This window comes from Vidua chalybeata, chromosome 14 (genome assembly GCF_026979565.1).
Source record: "Vidua chalybeata isolate OUT-0048 chromosome 14, bVidCha1 merged haplotype, whole genome shotgun sequence".
NCBI lineage: Eukaryota > Metazoa > Chordata > Aves > Passeriformes > Viduidae > Vidua > Vidua chalybeata.
Genome location: NC_071543.1, coordinates 15,772,720 through 15,795,516, shown reverse-complemented (window position 1 = coordinate 15,795,516; position 22,797 = coordinate 15,772,720). Strand labels below are relative to the sequence as shown.

The following is a 22,797-nucleotide window of genomic DNA, read 5'->3' as shown; positions in this document are numbered from 1 at the left end:
AGAAAAACAGTCTCTAAAATCTATAGAAGATTTTATTTACGGATGTTAAGAACTTACTCCCTCACTTTTAATAGTTTTATATTCTAAACACTTTTCTCTCCTACTTGTTTAATGATTTCACATTTTCTTCACAGACAGACCAGCTGCTTCTAAAACACATTTTTAGTCATGCACAAGTAACAGCAAAGATAAACCCCCACATGCCTGTATTGTTCTCCCCAAAAACGCCGAGGCACCAGCACTTATTTCAGTGTGCCACAAGCACAGCTCCTTTATCTCCTTTAATAAGGAGCACTGTTCCTCAGGCAGTCTGCCCAGGAGAGGGAAATGCAAATTGTTGCTTTGGAATTGAACAGGTTTCCTGCTCTTTGGTCATAATGAATGTAATATCTTTCCTTGGCGTGGAGCTGAGGAGTGTTTAACTCTCAGATCAGCTGCTCCCCGTGTTCCACATGTCTGCAGGCCCTTTCCTTTATCAGCTCCCTTCCAGCATCCCTGAACTGTAAATTACAGCTGGCAGCATAACACAGATATCACTGCTGGGCTTGTTGCTTTGTTCTTTTGAGAGTTTTGATATTCTGATATTTATATATTTTAACTGAGTTTTTTTAATACATGTTCATGTAAATAATAATTGTTTTACATTCTTCTTTGTAGGTGGAGAAAATTGACAGACTGTTAGTTTGACCAGTGTGGTTGGAGAGGTGGCAGTTTCACCCTCCAATCCACTGTCATTTCTGCTATTGTATATATAGTGGAGTCAGAAAATAAAATTTACTTTTTAAAGTTCTTTTTCTTTCCTTTTACATCTAACCTGCTTCTGTGAGTTATTTTGTGCCGCAGTGAGACAGGGGCTCACAGGACTTTTGCAGTGTCAGGATAAAGTTTAGCATCATCTTTTTATTTTCTACTAAGTCTTCAAATGTTATATTAATCATGCAATGTTATATTCTGAAGGGTTTTTTTGCAATTGATAGTTGGTAAATGATAACTGGCAGTGTTTCATTCAGCTGAAGCATTTACTCCTTAGCAGGCTGAATAAGGTCTTTAATGGGTAGGAGGAAAGTTGTTCAATGAGGATTTTTTTTTTGCTTGATCACCAATCTCCTGCACAGTATTAATTATCTGAAATGAAGTAAAGTGACTGTTAAATAAGCTCCACGATTCAAACAGGAAAATGGTTAGAACAAAGGAGTGACTTCTGCTTCAGGGTAAGTGCAGCACTGAATTATTTCATTTCATACCATGAAATACAATCTTTTGAGTAGCTGAAAATACTGAGAGCCATCACAAACCCAGTGTCCTTATAAAACAGTCATTTATTCTGTTTTGGTACTCTGTGTGCTGCTGTTATACCCTAATGCAAAGTTGATTTTTCCTCTCTGGTGGCACGGCAAAAGTAGAAGTGTATTTGCATGCTCCTTGACAATTTTAGATTATAAATCATCCAAGCTACTAATCAATAAATGCAATTTTAAAATCTAGATTTTTTTTTCATATTCCAAGGATTCCCATTTCTTTTGAAGTATAAACTACAACATCACAATTTATTATAAGGGACCTATTAATGGGATAAGAGAGCTTTCCTCACTCTTTATGGTCTGATCACAAGCTAATGCCAGCAAAGTAAATGAGAGCCTTTAAACCATACCCTAAACTCTGTTCAACCCTTTCTGCTCAGTGAATTTTCTTACCACTGAATATAAAAGGAGAATTATAATTCTGAAATCACACAAGAAGCATTTCAGATCCAACCCTGCTAGTTATGCATCACAAGGCACCTCGTTAAAACACATTTCTAAATGAAATATAAAACGATACAGCAGATAAGAAGTCATTGTGGGTGAGCACACAGAAATGCTTGTATGGAACAGTGGGAATGATGGGCTCTGCTGCTCTAGTGTGGGGCTGGAGTGCTGTCCTAAAACAACTCAAGGTATTTCACCTCATGTGCTTTTTTATTTTCTTCTTGTGGGAAGTGGAGCATGTTGTCATTGCAGAGCCACGAACCACAAGGGCAGAGGGTCAGGCAGCACCAAACCCAAGGTGCCATCCTTCCTCTCAGCATTCTCCACCCTGAAATTGCTGTGGAGAGGTGGCAGATGGGGCTGCAGGTGCTGCAGAGCCAACACTCCTTAGGTGTTCCCTAGGCAGCCTTTGCTCAGTGCTCATCTGTTGTTCCTCACCTCCTGCTGCTCCTCTAAATCCCCTCTGCCCCAGCCTGGGCCCCAGAGAGCAGAACCTGCTGGTGCCAGGCACGGCCCCACAGCCTGACCTGCATCAAGTGGGCATCAAGTGACCATCCTGAGTAATTTTTGCTATAAACAGACACTCCTGAGCAGAGCTCAGTTTTCAGTGCTGTGATGTACTTGTGATTTGAACAGCCAGTGCTAGACATCTGCTCTCTTCTCTGAAAATGCCTCACATCATCTTGATGGCAATCCCTGGTGCTTCAGCTGGTGCAGCTGCAGCCAGGCTGGCCCAGCCTTTGGAAGGAGGACAGGGACATCTTGCTTTGATTCCCTCTACCAGGAGCTGCCCCACCATCAGCACAGCCTGACCCTGAGGGTTAACAGGAACAAAGTGGGGGCTCTCTCTGCAGACTGGCACCTTCCACCAAACCTCAGGTGCAGGATGGCTCTGCCTTCAAAGGGAGGATCACACAAACAAAGCCTCTGCTCACCAGCTGGTTCTGACTTCACTTCCAGCTCTAAAGCCTTCCTCCAGCTGAAAGCAGATTTTTATCTGCCTCATCAAGCTGCTTATGGGGTGCTGCTGCCTGCCAGGCTTCGTAACCCTCTGTGCCTCAGTCCTTCAGAGAGCTTCCTAAGCCCATAAATAATGTAAGTATAAATGTTGTAAACACTGTTCCTGATTGTGGTGTTCCCAAGGGAGAATTTTTCAATTTTATATCAAAGCAGTTTTGTTCCTTGTAGCCCCAGCTGTCACAGCCAGAATTCCATAGCAGGTAACACCCTGCACACCACAGTGCAGCACCATCCCAGGGTTTGGATGTACATGGAGTTTTGGTCACATTAAAATTCAGAAGCTTTGTTTGAGGCTCTTTTCATTACCTGGTACAGGTCACCGTGCATGTATTACTTGCTGTTGTTATTTATGACTCCAATAATCCTCACCACATCTACAAAGCCTTCCGGAAGCTGTTCCTATTTCCATTACAACGGGATGACTCGGGGCCTGCTTTCTGCTGACCCTGGTAGAAATTTCTTTATTAAGCAGGGCAACGTGCTGCATGCAGGTAACATTCCTGAGCTGGCAAACCAACAGTGTTTCCACATTTTATATTACAGCACCTTTTATCCCCTGAGGAGTATTACTGCAGCTTCTGTAGTTTCCTATTGAAGCACAAAAACTTTCTTATGGGCTGTGTAAAACAGACGTTGTTTTAATCATATTTTACTGCTTTCCAAGAAATGCTCTTTTTAAAATTGTGAGAAGCCACTAACAGCTCTTCCAAGCTTGTGAAGCAAGAATGAGGTTTTATGACAAGATTTTCTTTGCATTTGGTTCCTTTGTAACCAGTGGGATAGAATTTACCTGAAACGCTTTTTATAAACATTTCTGTGTAAAGCAGGGTGTCTGTTTGGGTTTAAGGCCTGGAGGAAAAGGGAAATTTTTATATGTGATGAATGTCTCCAGATGTCACAGTGCCTTAAAATACTGGATCATAGGAAGCACTTACCCTAAAATCCATACCTTTCCAAAAGCCTGTTGAGCAGATTTGGTGAACACTCTTTAATTTTAAAGACAGAGCTCTCAGTGAGGGGCCAGTGTAGAACAGCACAGAAGATACTGCTCCATCCCCCCAGAGGTGTTTTGCCCTAACATGGCACTTCAGAAATTAGTTTTTATTCTTTGTGACAGACTGTAGTATGTGGCCTTACAGCACAGTAGGCATGTAGGGGAAACAAACTGACAAAATTAAGAATTTCAGGTTTATCATTAAGAAGAATATTCATTACACAAGATTCTACAATTATGTTATTGCTACATGACCTTGCAGAACAAAGTTATGTTCTCAGTTAGGGCTTGCCTGACGCTGCCAGAAGAATCCAACTCAAAATATGCTGGATTGAGAAACCAAGTTCACGTTCTTCTCTGCAGACTGAGATTTGAATAAGTAACAAACTCCATCCTTTCTAGATAGGAACTGTGAGGTATTCCATACATAATGATGAGAACTGGGAATGACAGGATAAGGGGGAATTGCTTCCAACTGGCAGAGGGTGGCATTAGATGGGATAATGGGAAAAATCCTTCCCTTTGAGGCTGGTGAGGCCCTGGCACAGGTTGCCCAGAGCTGCTATGGCTTTTCCATCCCTGGAAGTGTCCAAGGCCAGGTTGGATGGGGCTTGGAGCAACCTGGGACACTTGAAACTGTCCCTGCCCATGGCAGGGGGTGGAACTGGATGGGCTTTGAGGTCCCTTTCAACGCAGACCATCCTGGGATGCTCAGATCACTGGGGGCAGCCCAGTGCAGGGATGCAGGTCCAGAACGTGCTCCTTTCCCTGGCAGCTGCTGCTCCAGGCAGCGCCTCCTGCGAGCCGCCAAAGGCCACCTGCAGGTGGGAAAGGCTCCGTGCCCAAGCTCATAACCTCCCGTGAAGAGAACATTTAAGTTCATTTGAGCAGCAGGTGAGTATGGGTTTACACTCCCCCTACACACGTTGCAAAGAGAACACCAGCAAAGGGCTTTGCTGACCAGCGCGGGGCTTTGCCTCTCTCCCGGCGCTGGGGGATGCTCGCAGCGGTGCCGCACCGGGAGCGCGCTGCAGCGGAGCCCGTTCCGGGCAGGTGTCGGTGCCGCGGCGGGGCCCGGCCCGGGGCGGGGTCGGCCCGGGGCTCCCCGCCCGCAGGTGCGGCCCGCCCAAGGCGCGGCCCGCGCAGGTAAAGCCGGAGCGGCCCCGCCGCCGCCGCAGTCCCGCCGCGATGTTCGGGGCGCAGCAGCAGCTGCAGCCGCCCGCGCTGCCCCCGCACCTCCAGCAGCAGCAGCAGCACTACTACCGGCGGCAGCAGCACTACAGCACCCTGCCCGCCCGCCGGCCCTGCCCCGAGCCGCCGCCCTGCCCCGAGCCCCCGCCGTGCCCGGAGCCGCCGCGGCCGCTGCCCTGCCTGGACCCCGCTCCGCACCAGCAGCAGGACGCCGTGGCCTACGACCGGGTGCGCACCTACGGGCCGGGCTGCCGCCGGGTCAGCACCTCCTGCTCCTCCTGGGCCGCCTCGCCGCTGGACTGCGGGCACGGCTGCGACCCGCCACAGGTACGGCGGGCACGGCCCGGCCCCGGCCCCTCGGGGGCTGCTCCCGGCCCGGGACCCGGCTCCCGCCCGGCATGAGCGGCCGTCGAAGCCGGAGCCCGGGAGCTGCGGGTGCGCCCGGCGGGGCGGGGGATCTCCTCGGGCCGGGCTCCCCCGGGGGTGGGACGGGTCCAGCCCCGGCCCCTCCGCTCGCCCCGCGCATTTCCCGCTGCGGAAAAGCCGCTGTGGGCGCTCCCCGCCGTGCCCAGGCTCACCGCGGGGCAGGGATGCGGTCACTGCCCCGGCGCGGTTCTCCCTTTCCCAGCCCGCGGTTGTCGCCGGCTCTGGCGCGGCGCAGCCCCGGTGCCGCCGCAGGCGCTGCTCCCTTCCCACGCCGGGATGTCACCGCGCGGCTCTGCTGACCGGGGCTGCTCATGTCAGTGGAACGCGAAGCCTGTGTGCTCATTAGGTCTCTTTGAATCGATGGTGCTTAGTAAGGTCCGCGACTGAGGTGTTGGAGTCGGGCTTGGAAAGCCCTCACAATGCAGTTCAGCGGGTTTGTTGTGTGTGTATCCAAGGCATGGCTTGAAAGTATCGGTGGAATTTAATGTCATTTTAACACATACAAGTGGTGTATTAAAACTAGAAACCAATAGCTTAAGAACAGATTTGACTGCAAAACCAGAAAGGAGGTTAAAATTTATACTCAAACCATTTTTCCTCATACAGCAGAATGCCGTTAACATCGATAGGATTGCTCTGCTGTACTCAAATGGCAATGAACATTTGTTTCAAGATGAACTTACTGAATTTTCTTTCCCGTGTTATATTTACCTATCAAAAAGAGTCTGGATTAAGACCAATACAAGATCTGCATTCCTTTCAAAGCAATCTTTGCATAGTTTGAGGGCTGCCCTCCTCTCCAGGATGATTTATGTAAATCCTGGGAAGTGAGCGAGCAGCTGCACTAATACAAGAACAAGAGGAAACAGCCTCAAGTTGTGCTGGCGGAGGTTTAGGGTGGATGTTAGGAAAAAATTCTTCATGGAATAGATGGTTAAACATTGGAATACACTGCCCAGGGGACTGGTGGACTGACCATCCCTGGAAGCGTTCAAAAATGTGTGGCTGTGGCACTTGAGAACACGCTCGAGTGGTGGCCTTGGCCATGCTGGGGAATGGTTGGACTCGATGATCTTGGTGAGTTTTTCCAGCCTGAACGAATCTGTGATCATAAGGGCTTTGTAGGAGTTGGTAATGGCAGAGCCATTCCCTCTGTATCCAGCTTGTTAATCCCCTTTTGCAAGATGTAGGGCAGGAGTGTAAACACAGGTCTCTCACCTCCAGATAAGTGATCTGCTCAGCTAGGCTGGATGATAGTCTGAATTGCAGTTAATTAATTAAATATTCATTGGCATAAACATTGCAGTCCCAGGCTTCCTCTGCCTAGATAAGTACGTGAACAAAGATTACAGACTCAAATGCTGTCACTGCTCTATGGAGGATGGTTAATTTTCAACATCTGTTGTAGTCACTAAATCCATTATGTCCTGCTGATGAAAACTAATTTCTTGCTGAAGTGTTTTGCTGGACGAGACTTTAAAGACAAGAGGGTGTAGCTCAGTCAGGCTTTGTGTGGGTTGCAGTTTCAGTGGTGGAGAAGGAAGGCGCCTAATACAGATTATTAGGAAGTTATTAAAGCAGAAAACAGTAACAAACAGGGAAGTCAGCTGGGAGGAGGCAGAAGTGGCACACTTGGTGCTGGATGGGAGTTGCCTCAGAGAAGCCCTGGGAGGGGTGTAGGACGTTCCCAAAGAGTGGCTCAGTTGCCCTTTGAGCCCATTGTGTAGGGCCACATAAAGTGAATAATGGACCCATACCAAGCTGCCATCTGTGTTTGTTGTAACAGGAGAATTTGGGGTGAGTGGCAGCCCAGAGCTGCAGTTTCAGCTCTGTACTGCTGCTAAAGCAAAGGGCTGTCTTAGAGCAATATTTAATGTGCTTCTGCAGAGCTTGTGTGGATTAACAATAACAGACAGGTACATCCCTGTTGATGCAGTGTTCAGTCTTCAGTCATGTGGCTGGGGTGTGCTCTTGTGTTTATGTACACTTTTAATAAGCTGGAGAGAGGGAGAATTTGAAATTGCTGAGTGCACAGAGCACATGTGCTGGTACTTTTTGTGGTTCAGGATTCAGGGTTTTTTTACTTTTGTGGTTTGTTTTGTCCTTGGAGTAATTCACAGCAAATTTTGCTCTGCTTGATCTAAATGAGAAGTGTTTGGAATAAATTCCCTTCCAGTGTGGCTTATGTGTATGAATCCCTTCTGCATGGTCATGAAAAGAGAATTTATGAAGTGGCACATACAAAATGTTTGCAGAGGACAAAACCCTGACAGGCTTTGTAGAGGTTCTCTGTCCATGTGAGAAATTTTGGAAGTCAGGTGTTTGTGTGGCTGGGCTCAGTTCCGTGACGTGCAAAGGACTCCCATGAAAATGGTGTAATATTAACCAGCTTTAGGGTTGGTCTGTGTTGTAACAGCCTCAAACACAGCCTGCCATTTCCCCATTTCACCTGCCAACTGGAATTCATAACTTATGAGCAGATGACTGGATTGCTTGTAATTAGCAAGACAATGTGTTGTGGATAAAGGCCTTTGACATCGATGAAATTCTCACTTTTGTCTCTGGGTTGGCTGAAGCCAAGGGTAACCTGTTGAAATTAAAAAAAAAAAAAAAAGGAGGGATATTTGATTGCTTCTACATAAAATTGGCACACTAAGGGTAAATCTATCAAATGTTTCCTCTAAAATTAAAAGATCTTATTTAGAAATCTTAAAGACTTGCAAAAATATTCATGGAAGTTTTAGTGTTACCTTCTAAAATTCTCCTTATAAGCCCCATGGTTTGGGTTGGAAGGGACCTTAAAGTTCCTCACGTTCCGACCTCCTGCCAGTCTGTGATCCTGTAAAACAGACCCAGACTGACTGGTCAGGCTGTCCTGCATTCCAAACCCACTGCAGCACTGGGCTTTCCCTTTGGAATCCCACCTTCCCCTTCCTTCTCCCAGTTACAAAATGCTGCATCTCCAGACACTTCTGAACTGCTTGGAGAGAGTAGCCTGGGCTGTGCCCCTTGGGAATGCTGGAAAACAGAAACAGCCCAAGATCCCTTGCCATGGCAGTGTCCCCACTGCTGGGGGACAGCTCCAGAGGCCTTGGAGGTGGCACCTCCTTGTGCAGAGCCCCGAGCTGTGTGTGGGCAATCCAGGCTGGCACAGACACAGCGTTTCTGCCTCTTGGTCCCCTCCCAGCCTGTGCCAGTCCAGCCTGCTTGGCTGGAATGGGAGAAAGGGCAGGCAAATCCTTGTTTGTAAAGCAGTTCTTTGAAAATGAAAGAGTTTGGGTATCTCAAAAATAAGCATAATTTTATCCAGGCAAAACATTCTTAGGTTCTTTATAATATTGCATATAGAATGAGAATATTATGAACGTCTGTTTCAACTTAAAATGCTCCAGACTCCTGCACTGTGGGTTTATTCCTCTGAGACACCCTGGATGTGTTATCCTCTCTAGACTTTGAGTTAGTCTTGGCATGTTTGTGCAACCTTTCAGTGAATTCCAGGGCTGTTCAGTGTCACACAATGGCCGTGTGTTGTCCCCCATGCTGTCCCAGGGCTCTCTGGTGTCACAGCTCCGTGTGCTCCTCACGGACACCGGGCTCGGGCTGTGCCTGCTCTGAGACCGGGCTGAAGGAAGGACCAGTGGCCATTCCTGTGCTGAGTATTTCACTTTTTAGTTCCAGTTCTGCAGGTGTTGGTGGTGAAGGGATTTGGCTGCATGTTCCACCTCTCTGTGCTGTCTCTTCTCTGTGTTGTCCCCAGAGTCCTGCTGGCACGTGGGGTGGCAGCTGCACTGAGCAGCTCCCCAAGTTTCTGCAACGTTTTTAATTTTGAAATTTCTTAATTATTCTGACTGCTGCAAAAACAGTTTCTTTTCTACTTTTGTTTCTCTTTCCTGGTGTTGTTATGATTCACTCTTGGGAGGTTTGGAAAACTGCTCCAGGCTTCCTAAACTTATGCAAGAGTTGATAGGAAACCTGACCTACTTCAGAGCTGCTCTCACCTGGCTGAGAATGTGGCTGAGACTGAACTGCAGCAACATAAACTTCCCCCTGACTTTGGGGAATAAGTGATTCATTATGAAAATTGGAGGTTTGTGCTGTGAGGGAGGATAAACAGTATGCTGCAAACTGACAAATTGCCCAGCCCTTAGATTGGGTTCAGTGGGAGCTCTGCTTGTTTGGGTAAAGACCTGGATGTGAAGGGTTGAAGCAATGTGTGATTTGTTAGAACTGGTGGAGGACAGTGTCTGCAATTGCTTCTAGACAGTGCTGGGGCAAAAACTGAAGAAATCTATTTGAAAACAAAGCGGCTGCCAGGGGCAGATTCTTGTAATTTCAAGAGGCACATCTCATTTTTCATTCAGGAATGTGCAGATGCTCCACATGGGCATCATTCCCAGAGGTGGCAGCTGTGGAGCTGTGTGCACTGGGTGTGACCCAGGGGTTTGTTGGGCAGCTTCTCTACCTGTTCTCTTCTGAGTTTAAGCAAAATCCAAATTTTCATGCCTTGGTGAAGCAAAAAGAATATGATGCGTCTCCATCTACACCAGCTGAGTTTGATGTGTAACCTGAAAAAACCGAAAATAAAAGAGATGGACTGGGACATGTGATCCAGGAAACCTCATCCAGCTTTGATTTGTAGCCTGTTGTGCTGCACTTACAGAAAATATGGACTGATTCCCTCAGACCTGCAAAAAGGGGATTGAGAAAAACGCAGCTCTTAAAATGCAGAGAAGAATTGTGTCTTGCCATGCTGCACATGGACCAATTCCTTTGGGGGGTGAAGGGCCTGGGTTTAAAACATCTCCAGGTGATTGTGGCCAGTGGATCTCAATTTATTTTTTACAGCCAATGTCCATAATCAGATTCCTCGCCAGAAAAGGTGTTGGAGGTTGAGGTGCAGTAATCTCTGAACCTTTTTTCCTTCCTTGCAGGGCACCATCCGCAGGATCATTATTGAGAACCCGGATCAGGTAGGGAAACAGTGCTGGACTTCCCTCAGCTCCTCCACAGGGGATGATAAACACTCTGAGCACACAGCTCACACCTCTGAGGGTGAGAGATGCAGTTAGGAGGGATTGGAAGCACTGCAGGATGGCCTCTCAGGCTCCCACCTCTCAGCTGTTAAGTCTTTATTAATATTGATTAATTACTAACTGTTTCTACTGTATTTATTTCACGTAGTCCCTGTATCCAAGCACAACCACTTTGTTTCTAAATGAACACACACTCACTCACATGTTCACATCCTAAAGGACATCTCACATATCTTTAAATTATCTAATTTTAGTCAAAATTACACTAATCCTGAGTTTGCTGTTTGACAAGATGTATGGATGTTTTTATTTATGTGTTTTACAGGAGCCATTATCCCCTTTTCTCAGAGGGGCCAGTTTCTCTCCTGGAAATAATGTCATCTATGAAAAAACAATAAGAAAATATGAGCTATTAAATCCCCTCCAAGTAAGTTGGGTGTTTATATTATCTATTGCAAGAAGAAAATTGAGTTGGTAGCAGGAAATTGATGTTTCTGGGTTGGATTGGTTCTGGATTTTTTCTGATTTTTGTTAGGTGTAGCTGCCAACCTGAGAACTGCCTTGTTGTGATCTAGGAGACATTCTCAAAGTAAATGAAGCAATATTTAAGGAGAGCAGAAAGTGGAATGTTTGCCATATTTTTCCTAAGAATTTATTATTAACTAACAATGAAAATTGCTGTTGTATCTCTAATACTGTTAGTCTGTATCTGAATATAGATGCAAATTAGTTTCTTGCAATATCTTCATAACAGAACAATCAAGATACATTTTTAGAAAAAAAAATTAAAAATGCAATTTTTTTTTGCTAACTCTTGAAAAAAATATATTTGGCAAACCTGTCTAAAATTTCATCTCCCGATTGGTGTTTTGTCAGTAGCAAAAATATTGCTCCATTTTATTGCTCTGAAACATTTCCAACAGGAAAAAAAGACTGAAATTTAGCATATCTCAGAGTGATTTACCTGAGGTTTTTTACTTAGCTTTTTAAAACGGAATTTTTCATGGCTCTCTGGATTTTAGACAGCTGAATTCTGTGATATCCAGTCTCTGAAGTGGAAAAGGAAAAAAAAAAACATAATTACAAATAACAGCTTCTTTCTTTTGGCAGATAATGTGCAAAGAAAAGAGTAAAAAATTGTGGAGTTTAGCCCTGGAAATCGTAGTTTTACTTCTGATTTTTGTTACCTGGGCTATGTTTAGATTTAGGTCAAATCAGGAGCATAGTTCTAAAGGAAATTTTCATGTGTAGTGGGACATCTACCTTGTGGAAAGGTTCTTCACCCATGCTTATCGCTGGCAGCTACTAAAATTGGAAGGAAGACTGGTGAATTACAACCCTGGAGTATGAAAGTGTGAGGCAAACTCATGTTCAGTTAGGTATAAAAGCAATTTAATCTGGATTATTAAAACGTCCAAAACCACCAGCAGCACTGCCAGTCACAGGCACATTTCATTCACTGTTGAGGTTGATGTCCCACTCCATGCAGTGCCCAGCACTGACGGGTGTTTTCTGTGCCACAGGAGCATTTCCCATCCCTGCAGTGCCCAGCATTAACCCTTTTCTGTCCCACCAGATGCATTTCCCATCCCTGCAGTGCCCAGCATTAACCCTTTTGTGTCCCACCAGGGGCATTTCCCATCCCTGCAGTGCCCAGCATTAACCCTTTTGTGTCCCACCAGGGGCATTTCCCATGCATGCAGTGCCCAGCATTAACCCTTTTGTGTCCCACCAGGGGCATTTCCCATCCCTGCAGTGCCCAGCATTAACCCTTTTGTGTCCCAGCAGAAGCATTCCCCATCCATGCAGTGCCCAGCATTAACCCTTTTGTGTCCCAGCAGGAGCATTCCCCATCCATGCAGTGCCCAGCATTAACCCTTTTCTGTCCCAGCAGGGGCATTTCCCAGCACTAACAGGTCCTTTCTGTGCCAGGAGCGGCAGTTCCAGGTGTGCCCGGCGGAGCCGTGCTCGCAGTGCCCGCCGCTCCCGGTCACCCAGCAGTGCCAGCAGACACAGACGGGCAGTCCCTGCGAGCTGTGCCCGGGCCCGGGCGGCGACGAGTGCCGGGGACACCCCGTGAGGAGGAGCACGGCCCCCCCCGAGCTGGTGAGGGCTCTGCTGTTTGTTCTTAGGCAGGGACAAAACTGCGGGATGAGCGGGTTTATGGCTCTGCAGCCTGCAGAGGTTTGTGTGGGACTCTCAGCACCACACCCTTCTCACTGAGCAGGGTCTGTGTGTCTGTCTGGGGCTGTCTGAGGCTTTCTCACGTGCTGCTGGGGGGGGGAAAGGCTGTTTGAGAGTTGTATTTCTTGTTGTCACAGACCTGTGCTCAGGTGTGCACTGGCTGAGATGAGCCCGTGGTGTTTAACTGGGCTCAGTCTCACGGGGCTGTTTGGTTTTGCTTTTCTTTACCCATCAATTCAGCCGGGTTTCACCTGTCAGTCTGTACACAAAGACTGAGAGATGCACAGCTTCTGCTTTGGGAGGAAACAAACATTGCTTTACAACATCAGCTCAGGGTTCCTTCCCTCCTATGCTGATCAGCCAGGGCTTCAAATGTATTTCAATTTGATGCAAAAGTTGTTGACACGAATTCAGTGGGAGCACTAAAGGAGCTTCCTGGTGTACCTGCAGCCTGTTAGTGCAGCTGGGGAGGGAGTGCAGCAGGTCCCTCCTGTGCACCCAGTCGGTGTTTGGGTGACAAACACCCTGGGGACCTCGGTGTCAGACCTGTGCAGAACCTTCCAGAGCCGGGCACTCCCATCAGCCAGCTCAGGACACTGAGTTTGGGCTGAGGACACCGCTGTGGAAGCAGGACTTGACCTGATTCTTGTTGTTCTAAAGGAAATCATTCCTCTCTGTACAGCTTATTGAAAACCAGCAGACATGGAAGACTTTATTAAGAAAAGTGAAAATAAATTGAAAATCGCTAAGAGCAGCCAGACCCAAATCCTGCCTGTAGCATTTTCATGTTCAGCTTTCATCCCAAAGAAGGAATCCTGTTCTGATCCCTGCCTGTCTCCTGCCAGGTGAGCTGCCCCCAGGACAGCCCCGAGCAGCTGGACTGTCGCTTCTTTGGGGAGCTGCTGGCCGAGCTGCACCGCAAGAGCAACGACCTGTACAGCTGCCTGCTGCAGCACGTGGAGAAGATTGGGACAAGGTATTGCCACTGGATCTGTCATTGCTGTGTCCCAGACATCCAGCACTGCACAGCTGACGGGGACAGTGTTGTTTGTGGATTGGTTGTTTCTTCCTGACAGTTGGAATTGACTGGATGTTTTACAAATTCATCTGATTTGCAAGTAACTGAGGACATAGAAATGCTGTAAGCCAAGGAAATTTATTGAATGGGATGCTTAAGAATTGTGTCTCCCACACGTGTTTGTACATTGAGCAAACAAGAACTTACAGCATGCTCTGACATACATTTCATGACACAATTCTATTGCTGTGTCCTGAAGAAACAACCCAAACATCCAAATTTCCTCAGTCCTGTTGTGATGTTGTGTCATGGATTAAAGGCATAAAGCTCAGTCTCTACATCCAAATGAACATTAAGCACATTTTCTGCAGAGCCCTGCAGACTATCTGTGGAAAGAAATGAGAGTCACAGCAGGCAGTGCCCTGCACAACTTTCTTCCCTCCCATCACCCTCATTCTTCCCCCTCACTCCCGATCTTGTCTGGTGCCTTCCAAGGTCACTGAATAAGGAAAGTGGTCCTGTAGCAGGGGAAAAAGGGAATTGAACCATCACAGAAACCCTGAGAATGCCGAGTCAACACTTGGGGCAGGGCAGGGAATTGCAGCAGAGTTGTGGGCGAACCATTACGCAGGCAATTAAGGGAGTAATTGGGTTAACTGCCCATAATTGGGATAACTGCCCAAAGGACTGGGGATAGTCAGCCTGGACTCCAGTCTCCCCAGGAATTCCTCCACAGACGGAAGGTAATGACTCTTCAGCTGAGAAAGATCCTTCCTTGCTCTGTATTGTCCAGATAATCTTTCCGTGGTGAATATGGGCCTGAATCCTGGAAGTTCTCAAACAGCTTTTTGTGTTTTACAGGAACCACGACATTGAATTCACGTGCCAGGTAAGGCCCAGGCTGTCCCCTGACACGGCTGGGGGAGGGTTCAAGCAAATAAAGGCAAAGCAGCTGAAATGAAGGAGGCTGGTCTTTGTTAGTCAATGCTTCCTGCTTGTAAAAACATTCAGAGCCTGAAAGCTACTGCCAGGCAGGCATTTGCAAATGTCATAATACTGAAAGGAAACTAAAGAAATTGGATTATTCCAGTATGAGAGTCAAATTTTGGAAAAGTTTCTCCTGCTGTTCCAATAATGGTTTCACTGGAAAATGACTTGCACAGGTACCAGTATTTTTACAATGTGTTTTTTGCAAAGGCTTTCTCACTCCCTGTGGCTGAGCAGCAGGTGCTGCACCTTTGAAGGCATTCAGTGTGAATAGGGCAGAAATACCTGTCCAGGGTTCACTGAACAAAATGCCACTGAATCCTGGCAGCATCTCCTGGTGGTCATCTGAGGTTTATTGGCAGCCCACTCAGAAACACAATAAACCACCATAAACTGCTGGGAGTTGTAGCATCAGCTGTTAATCCCTGAGAGAGGATTGGTTTGAATACTCCTTTTAAATGTTGAATTTATGGATTTGAATATATGCTTCATGTATCACTTTATCTCACTTTGTACATGCCCCACATATAAAAGACTTTGGAAGTTTTCTGGATAGACTTTGATCTATTTTTGTTCTTATTTGCCTTGTGCTAAGGATGTTTTTCATAGCAGAGCTGTGTAATTAATGAAGAAACCACATTACTAATCTACCAGGCAAAATTCTTAATCAAGATGTCTCCCCTTTCCTCCCTTCTTTGCTTAGACTGAAGATATTGAAGAATTAATTCCCAAAGGACTGTCTGAGGCAACAAAGCAGCAGATTCGTTATCTCCTCCAGGTAAGGGAGCTTGGCAGCCTGTAGGAGCTGGCTCACACACAGGAGGGACTTGGTACATAACACCCTTCACTCTGTATTCCCTCATCCCACTGTTTCTGGAGTGAGGGGGGTGGAATGGTGGCTTCAGAGGAAGTGTCACATGGACCCACAGTCCACTTGTGTGTTTTAAACTGAGCTCTACTGGGGCTTTCCTGCAGTTTCACTGGAAGCTGTCTTGGCTTTTGACCACTGACAGGAGAACAGAGACCTTTCATCTTTCTGTGTTGTGTATTAAGACTTCAAAAGCCAAACACAAATAGGAGGTGCTAAAAACCCAAAAGCAGAGCCTGAATCCCACCTGCTCTCAGCCCAACCCCATGGCTGGGCATGGAGGAGGGAGGGAGGGAGCTGAAGAACCAGCCCAGGAGGACAAAACCCTTTACACCTGAACCACAACAAGAATGGTTCAGTTTGCTGTTGGATGCCAAAAGCACAGCTCAGCACTCAGAGCTGCCTTTGCCAGGCAGGTGTGTCCTGATCTGGGCTCCCTCACGTAGGGGGAGGGTGATCCTACCTGGGAGCTGCACCTTGGAATCACTTCCTGGTAAAAAAAAAATGCACTGAAATTAAGTTGAGAAGGAGCAGCCTGGTCTGAGCGTGCAGCTGCCCTGCTCTGACCTCCCCCCCATCCCTTCCAACTGGAATTATTCTGTGCTTCTCTTACAAGGAAGATGGACATCAACCCCATGGACATTCCACCAGCATGAGGACATTCCATGGCCTCACGCTGGCACACTGTCCTGGGAGGCTGGTTCAGCTCCAGGTGAAAAAGCTGGAACAGGCATTTCCTGTTGTCTCTGTGTCCAGCTGGTTTTACATCCTCCCAGCTGTGATTATAAAATGCAGCCAGAATGGATTTTGGGGAACCAGGTGTTGTCAGGATCCACCCAGGGTGCTCTCAGACCCCGTGGCCACCAGGACAGAGCTGGGAGGGAAGGGTTTGCACAGCCCAGGATCCCGAGCTGGGAATGCCCAGAGGCTCCTCCAAGGACACAGAGGATTCCACTGGAGAAGCACATGGCACCTCTGGGATTTAGCAACCTCTACACTAAGCAGTTGCTGAGTGGGGTTTTACTTACGTTTTTATAGTCTAAATTTCACCATTTGACTCAATTCCTTCTTTCAAACTACTCTATAGTGTATTACACAATAAAACCAACAAAACCACAAGGCAAAAGTGAAATTCCACTTTAATTACAAAACCAAAAAAAAGGTGAATTACACTAGGAATGAAGTCTCAGTCACATCATGGCATCAATGGGGATAAAAAACTGGGCAAGGGCCAATCCCCAGAGAGCATGAGAGCTCCAAGTTAAGGGAACACACAGGAGGGTTTCACTTTTATCTGGACAGGAAAAAAACACAGATTTTGCACAGAATATTCAACCCTTCCAGGAGCATTACAACTTGAGGAGTTATTTTGTGTGTCCTTTCAAAGTCTATTTTTCTTCCTTTAGATGTTATAAATGTATCATGAAATGCAACAATTTATACTTTCACCTGAATCAATACACAGCTATTAAAGGCATTAAAATTAACACTCCAAAGGAGAACAGTGTTGGGCTGTGGTCACTTATAGTTTTCTCTTTCATCCAGGTGATTCCTTTCATCTTTAGGATCTTTTTCCTTTTAAAGGGAGGAGTTGCCTGTATGAGCTTTTTTAATTTGAATTTTTAAAAATGTTAATTAAATTCCCTCATCCTTGAGCCCAAAGCTTTGCCAGATCTCAAACATGACTCATTCCTCTATGCCTTTTCAGGCAGGGCAGTAATTTTTAAAAATCAGTGTAAGCACAAAGCTTTTATAGCTCAAATAATAATTGTACAATATTAACACATTTATTTTTCCCTTTATATGTGTACAAAGGCAGTTCCTTACCCTGTTCTTCCTTCCATTTTAACGTTGTCTTGCGTTACAAGGCAGAAATTGAACACTGGCGTTTGCAGAACAAAGTGCAATGAAAACATTTCCAGTAGAAACTGTGGGCACTTCAAAGGAAGTGCAATGATTTTAGAAGTTATTGTCACCTGTAAAGCAGTTTCTGTTCTACCTCTGGTCAGGCATATTGTAAACAAAGCTGCCTAATTAATCCCAATTATCCTTTTCATTTGTCCCCTCCCAGATGAGAGCGACATCGGACAAATCCCTGAGACTGGTGCTTTCCACCTTCAAGAACCTGCGGGAGGAGCTCTGCCATTTGCAGGATGACCTGGGGGTGAGTCCTGTTCCTCATCCAGCTGCTCCCAGCTGGCAGCAGGAGTCCAGGGCTGGCATTCCAGGCTGTGGCTGTGCTGGTGGCAGTGGCTGCTCCGTCAGTGCCTCAGGGGGCTGGATGGACACGGGTGGCTTTGGCAGCTCCACAGGTTCTCTGGTTGGATGGACATGGGTGGCTTTGGCAGCTCCACAGGTTCTCTGGGCTGGATGGACACGGGTGGCTTTGGCAGCTCCACAGGTTCTCTGGTTGGATGGACACGGGTGGCTTTGGCAGCTCCACAGGTTCTCTGGCCTTCAGCCAGCCCTGTGGCTGTGGTGTAGGCAGCAGACAATTCCTCTTGTTCCCCACACCAGCCCAAGTGCTCGGCACCACTGGGATTGTCACAGCATTGTCCTGGAAAATGCAAAGCTGAGGGAGAAGAGTTTGGACTTGAGCACAGAACAAGGAGTGTGTGCAGTGGGCTTAGTTTTGGGGTGGTTTTTGTTTGTTTGGGGTTTTTTGTTGGCTTCTATTTAAATTGTTTCTGGGGCAGACTGGAAGGGCAGTGTCCAGTGCTCACCACCCAACACAAAGCCATAGTGTGCTATGTACCTAAGCCCCAGACTTTCAATAAAGTTGAGCATTCTCTCAGTTCTAAAACATCCCTATATTAATGACTGTGTTGCACTTTATGGGAAGCGTTTACTGAAAATTTTCAGCTTTTGACTGTAAACTTTTGACTTTTGTCCTGCAGAAGCTGGAAACTGACAATGTCTTGCTGAAGAAGGATTTGGCTTTTAAGGATTCCCAAGTGAAAGAATATGAAACAATGCTGGCTTCTCTGAGGGAGAACAATCGTCAGCAGCAGGTGACTCAAGAAACATTTCCAGTGTCATTCCAGGCAACCAAAATGGGGGCAATTTGCTGACTTGTGGGTACTCTGAGTAACTGCTGCCTGTGGTGTGAGTGATGCTGTTCCTCCCTGAGGAAGTCCATGTGCTCATTCCCCCTGTGCTTTCCAGCAAGGGCTCAGGGACAGCACTGCCAGATGCCGCTCCCTGGAGGAACAGCTCCTGTCCCTGCGGCTCAGCGAGGGCAACAAGGACTGCCAGCTGAAGGAGCTGGAGTACGGCAAGAGGGCCCTGGAGCAGGAGATCCAGAGCCTCAAGCTGCAGGTGAGGGCTCACCTGGCTGGGTGCAGTAGCTGAGTCCCAGACTCGGAGGGATCAGCGAGGAAACTAACAATGAAAACTCCCTTTGTAAAATAAAACTGGGTTCTTTGCTGCAGAGCTGCTCCAGCCCGACCCTGCAGACCACGACGGACGAGCTCTCCAGCCGCTACGTGGAGATGATCAACAACCTGAGGGAGGACAAGGACAGGGAGATCCGCAGCCTCAGGGTGAGGGGCTCTGCTGCCTGTGTGCAGGGACAGCTGCTCCTGCTCTTACAGCAGCAGAAATCTACCACAGGCACTTTCTGGGTGTCTTCTGCTTGTGCAGTTACTTTATTCATAGACACTGCTGATGGTTTAAAACTTTTAGATGTTCTTTATAGTAGAACATAAAACTGTGATTTTAAAAAAACCCAACCATTCTTTACATGAAGAAATTAGGGATCAACTTGATTAGTAGGCTGTCCTAAAAGGATATTTTGTGTGTCCTAATAAGGTAAGAAATTAGCCAAAATATGCTTAATAGGAAACAAAAATAAATCTGAGTCACAGCTGTATTTAGGAAATGTCTCTCAAGGAAATCAGTGGTAAAAGTCTCCAACTCTGGAAGCCAATTTAACTAGTTCAGTGTTGGTTTAGCTTGAGAATTCTAAAATCATTAAATTAATACAAGGTCAAATTCAGTCCAATTAGCACTTTCTGAATTTACTGTGTGGCTCAACTTCCTGACCTGAAAATCCCTGGGTCTCACTGTTGATGGTGTTAATGAAATGCCACCCCTGGAGCCCTGGGTGGGTGCTGAGGGGCCCTGCCCAGAGCCCCCCACACCTGAGAGCTCCTGCCTTGTTCTGCAGTCCCAGCTGTGCCAGTTCCAGCAGGACATAACCAGGAGAGAGGGGAGCAACAGCGACTTGCAAATGAGGCTGCACGAACTGACATCGCTGCTGGAGGACAAAGAGGCTTTTATTAAACAACAGCAAGAGGTAAAATAATACAAGTTACTTCTCTTCTAAGGGTTTTTGTGTTTAAGCCTCCATGTACTGTGTAGGTGGAACCTTACCAGGAAGTCCCTTGTCCTCTCCTGGCTCAGAAAAGGGGGTTAGGATTTGTTCTAACTGAATGCTGTTCCTTTGCCAGCCTTCTGAAAGGGCAGATTTTCAGACTGTTGAGACAAATTTCTGCAAATATTTTGTTGTGGCTTTAGTGAACTGATACTTCAAAAAAGATGACTTCATATCAATGTTTGCTTTTGGTTTTGTCAGGAGCTCTTCAGACTGAAGCATGAGAAGGTATCAGGCAGTCAGTCCCCCGGGGTGACAGCCATCATCACTAAAAAGTAATGTGTTATTCACCTTTTTTAAAAGCACATCCTTTGGGCTTTCCTTTGTTTAGGCTCTGTTTAGCAACCTGTGCAACTCTCTACAGGTACAGGAATCAGTATCCTATTCTGGGTCTGCTGTCTGATGACTACAAGGTCACATCACCTGTCAATAAATCACAAACGATTGTAATTGAGAGGACTGGAGAGATCTGGAAACACGTAAGTGTACCTGGAGATGGACTGTTCCCTCTGCAATCCTAAGTGTTCAATTTAACTTCAAAGCAAGTATTACCCACACTGAGAGCTCAGGGATGCCCTGTGGTAATTTAACTGCAAAAAGAGAAGTGACTGACTGCAGCCAGGGAACTGTCCTAGCTTTTAGAGCAGGCAGTAATTGGTGGGTGTGGTACAAATAAAACCTTTTGTTGTTTTCTCGGGCACGTAATTCCCCTGAACAAAAGCATCAGCGTTGCTCTAACACCGGCCCCAGGGTGTTGCTGTACTGGGCAGGTAGGCAGGGACTGTGTCCTGCTGTGCTCTCAGGTCAGGAGGGATTTGGGAGGGCTGTGCTCCTCTGCATTAGGAGCGTTAATGACTCCAAGCCATTACTAAAACATACAAAGCACCACATCCCTGAAACTCACCCTGAGCCAGGGCAGTGACGAGCCCAGGAATGCAGAAGAGTGCTGACATTTTAAGGAGTGATTCAGAGTAAAAATAGAAAACAGGGCTGCAGAAGCTATTTCTGTTATAGGCAGGGCTCGTGGTGCCAAGGCTACAAGGTAAAGGCTGGAGAAATGGCAGAGTGGGCAAGCAGGGGTGCTGCTGGCTGCAGGCACAAGGTCACAGCAGCACCTGGACACAACCATGGGGGGACACAGCCAGGGGACAGTTCTGTGACAGCCTGAGCAGATGCAGGTAACACACCTGGCATGTCCCTCACGGGGACCTTGCCTGCAGCAGGATTAAAAAGGTAAAAAGCTCAGAGCACTGGGAAAGAGCAGAGTTTTAGTACTGATCCCTAAACCTCACCCAGGTGCATTGCAACCTAGTGAAATGTCAAGCAAGGAAACATCAATAGAGAAATGAAAAAGTGAAGTGTTTTGTACAGAGGAAAGGCTCACTTTCCCCCTTGGACACTGTACAAGAGAGAACAAGTAGGTAATTAAATGAGATGCTTTATGGGAGGTAGTTCTGTTTCATAACAGAAATGGGTTTGTGTATTTCTTCTAACAAGCTGCTTGTTTCTTTTAGGAATGAGAGAAACCTCTGAGCCCTCAGAGCTGCTCCAAGGAGTTCACAAACCACTAAAACTGCTTTACTTTCTGCTCTTCTGCATCCAAGAAAAGGTTCAGTCTGATCGTGAGGAAGGCTGGGAAAACATTAAGGACTCACTTTTCCCTTGGAAGAGTGGGATGCTATCCCTCTGTGGACTTCAGCTGTTCTTGACTAACTCCTGTTCTTCAGCCAGTCCTGAGGCAATCTAGGAGACAAAAGGAAGACACCTGAAACCTTTTCCTCTTCATCCTTGTAGCCATGTTCTGTCTCTTCATGCTGAGAGTGGGAATGACCCTGATGTCAGTCCCACCCCTCCCACAGCTGCTTTCAGTGCAGAGTCACGGGCTGCATGGGAACTTCAGAAATACCTCACTGGGAACTGCTCCTTACCCTACACCTGCCTCTGTCTGGGAAGCTCGGACACAATGGACAAAACTTACATCAAACCCAGCTCCTGACCTGGCAAATGCCAGGGACCCAGTTCAGTGAAGGGCTGGGCCAAGGCTCACTTTAGAGAATGCTTCTGATCTCAGAGGTGATGTATTTTCAGCCCCAAACCAGCTGTATTTATTTGCTGTGCTTTAAATTTTCAAGAACTTGGTATATTTTTATATAGAAGAATTTTGTGTGAAAATAACTCATGGACTAAATTTCCTTATCAGAGCAACCTGCCATTTACAATTTCCACTCTCTGAAGGACCACAGAAATTTTTTCAAACTGATTTGGAGTTCATGATTCAGTAGTTGTCTGAGCAACACAGCACAGGGAAAGTTTGCAACACTGCAATCCAAAGGTGCTCTTTTATCGTGGGGTTCTTGCTTTGCTTTCCTGCTGCAGCCATGTATTTCTGTTCCCAGATACTACAGACCCTGGGCAATGTTTTAATGGGGAAGGAATGCTGGAGGCTCCCTGTAACCATGAAATAAACCCAAGTCTAACTCTCTGCATCACTGTCCGTTTGTCTGTCCTGGAAACAATTTGTGTACAGCTGGAGGGGGGGTGTAGGTGGTGTCTTGTTCCTCTCCATGAACCTTTACAAGTGAAGGATTGGGGCTGGCTCCCTTTTCTGGCTGCTGGTGCCAGAACTCCCTCAGCTGATGCTGGATGTCCAGCCAGCCTTGTGCTCTTCAGGACTGGGCAAAGAGCTACAAGTAAAACCTGTTCCTGCTGCAGCTCTTTGCGTGTGTTCAGGCTGAGATGGGCCTGCAGTTTCACCAGCCTGGGCCCCACTTCAGCCTGGCTTTAATTAGTTAAATACCCTCATTTGAAGGCAGAGTGCCTTGCCCCTCTGCAATCAGTAATTATTCTAAAACAGATTCTAAAGCAGCCCCCTTTTCTGCAGAGCAGTGAATAAAAGGTACATCTGTACTCAGAGCTAATGTGCTCCTGCCATGGGACAGTGGCAGTGCAATAA

At 46.9% G+C, this 22,797-nt stretch overlaps 2 protein-coding genes across 7 annotated transcripts in view; one reads left to right on the top strand and one right to left on the bottom strand.

Moving 5' to 3' along the window:
* Positions 1 to 4,950: 4,950 nt before the first annotated feature.
* Positions 4,951 to 22,328, top strand: POF1B (POF1B actin binding protein). The gene is made up of 15 exons (XM_053955842.1): positions 4,951 to 5,280; positions 10,311 to 10,349; positions 10,738 to 10,839; positions 12,345 to 12,518; positions 13,442 to 13,572; positions 14,476 to 14,503; positions 15,305 to 15,379; positions 17,541 to 17,633; positions 18,367 to 18,480; positions 18,635 to 18,787; positions 18,901 to 19,011; positions 19,638 to 19,766; positions 20,046 to 20,119; positions 20,209 to 20,323; positions 21,359 to 22,328. The coding sequence occupies exons 1-15, from the start codon at positions 4,951 to 4,953 to the stop codon at positions 21,362 to 21,364; spliced, it is 1,674 nt and encodes a 557-aa protein (XP_053811817.1). The 3' UTR covers positions 21,365 to 22,328.
* Positions 16,592 to 22,797, bottom strand: part of ZNF711 (zinc finger protein 711) — a 29,004-nt gene continuing 22,798 nt past the window's right edge. For 5 of the 6 annotated variants that reach the window (XM_053955829.1, XM_053955831.1, XM_053955830.1 and 2 more), the window contains 2 exons: positions 21,500 to 21,587; positions 16,592 to 18,026 (listed from right to left, as the gene is read on the bottom strand). The gene's annotated coding sequence lies outside the window, so the exon portion shown is untranslated. Of the gene's footprint in view, positions 18,042 to 21,499; positions 21,588 to 22,797 lie in introns of all 6 variants that reach the window. The other variant, XM_053955832.1, reaches the window with a different exon arrangement.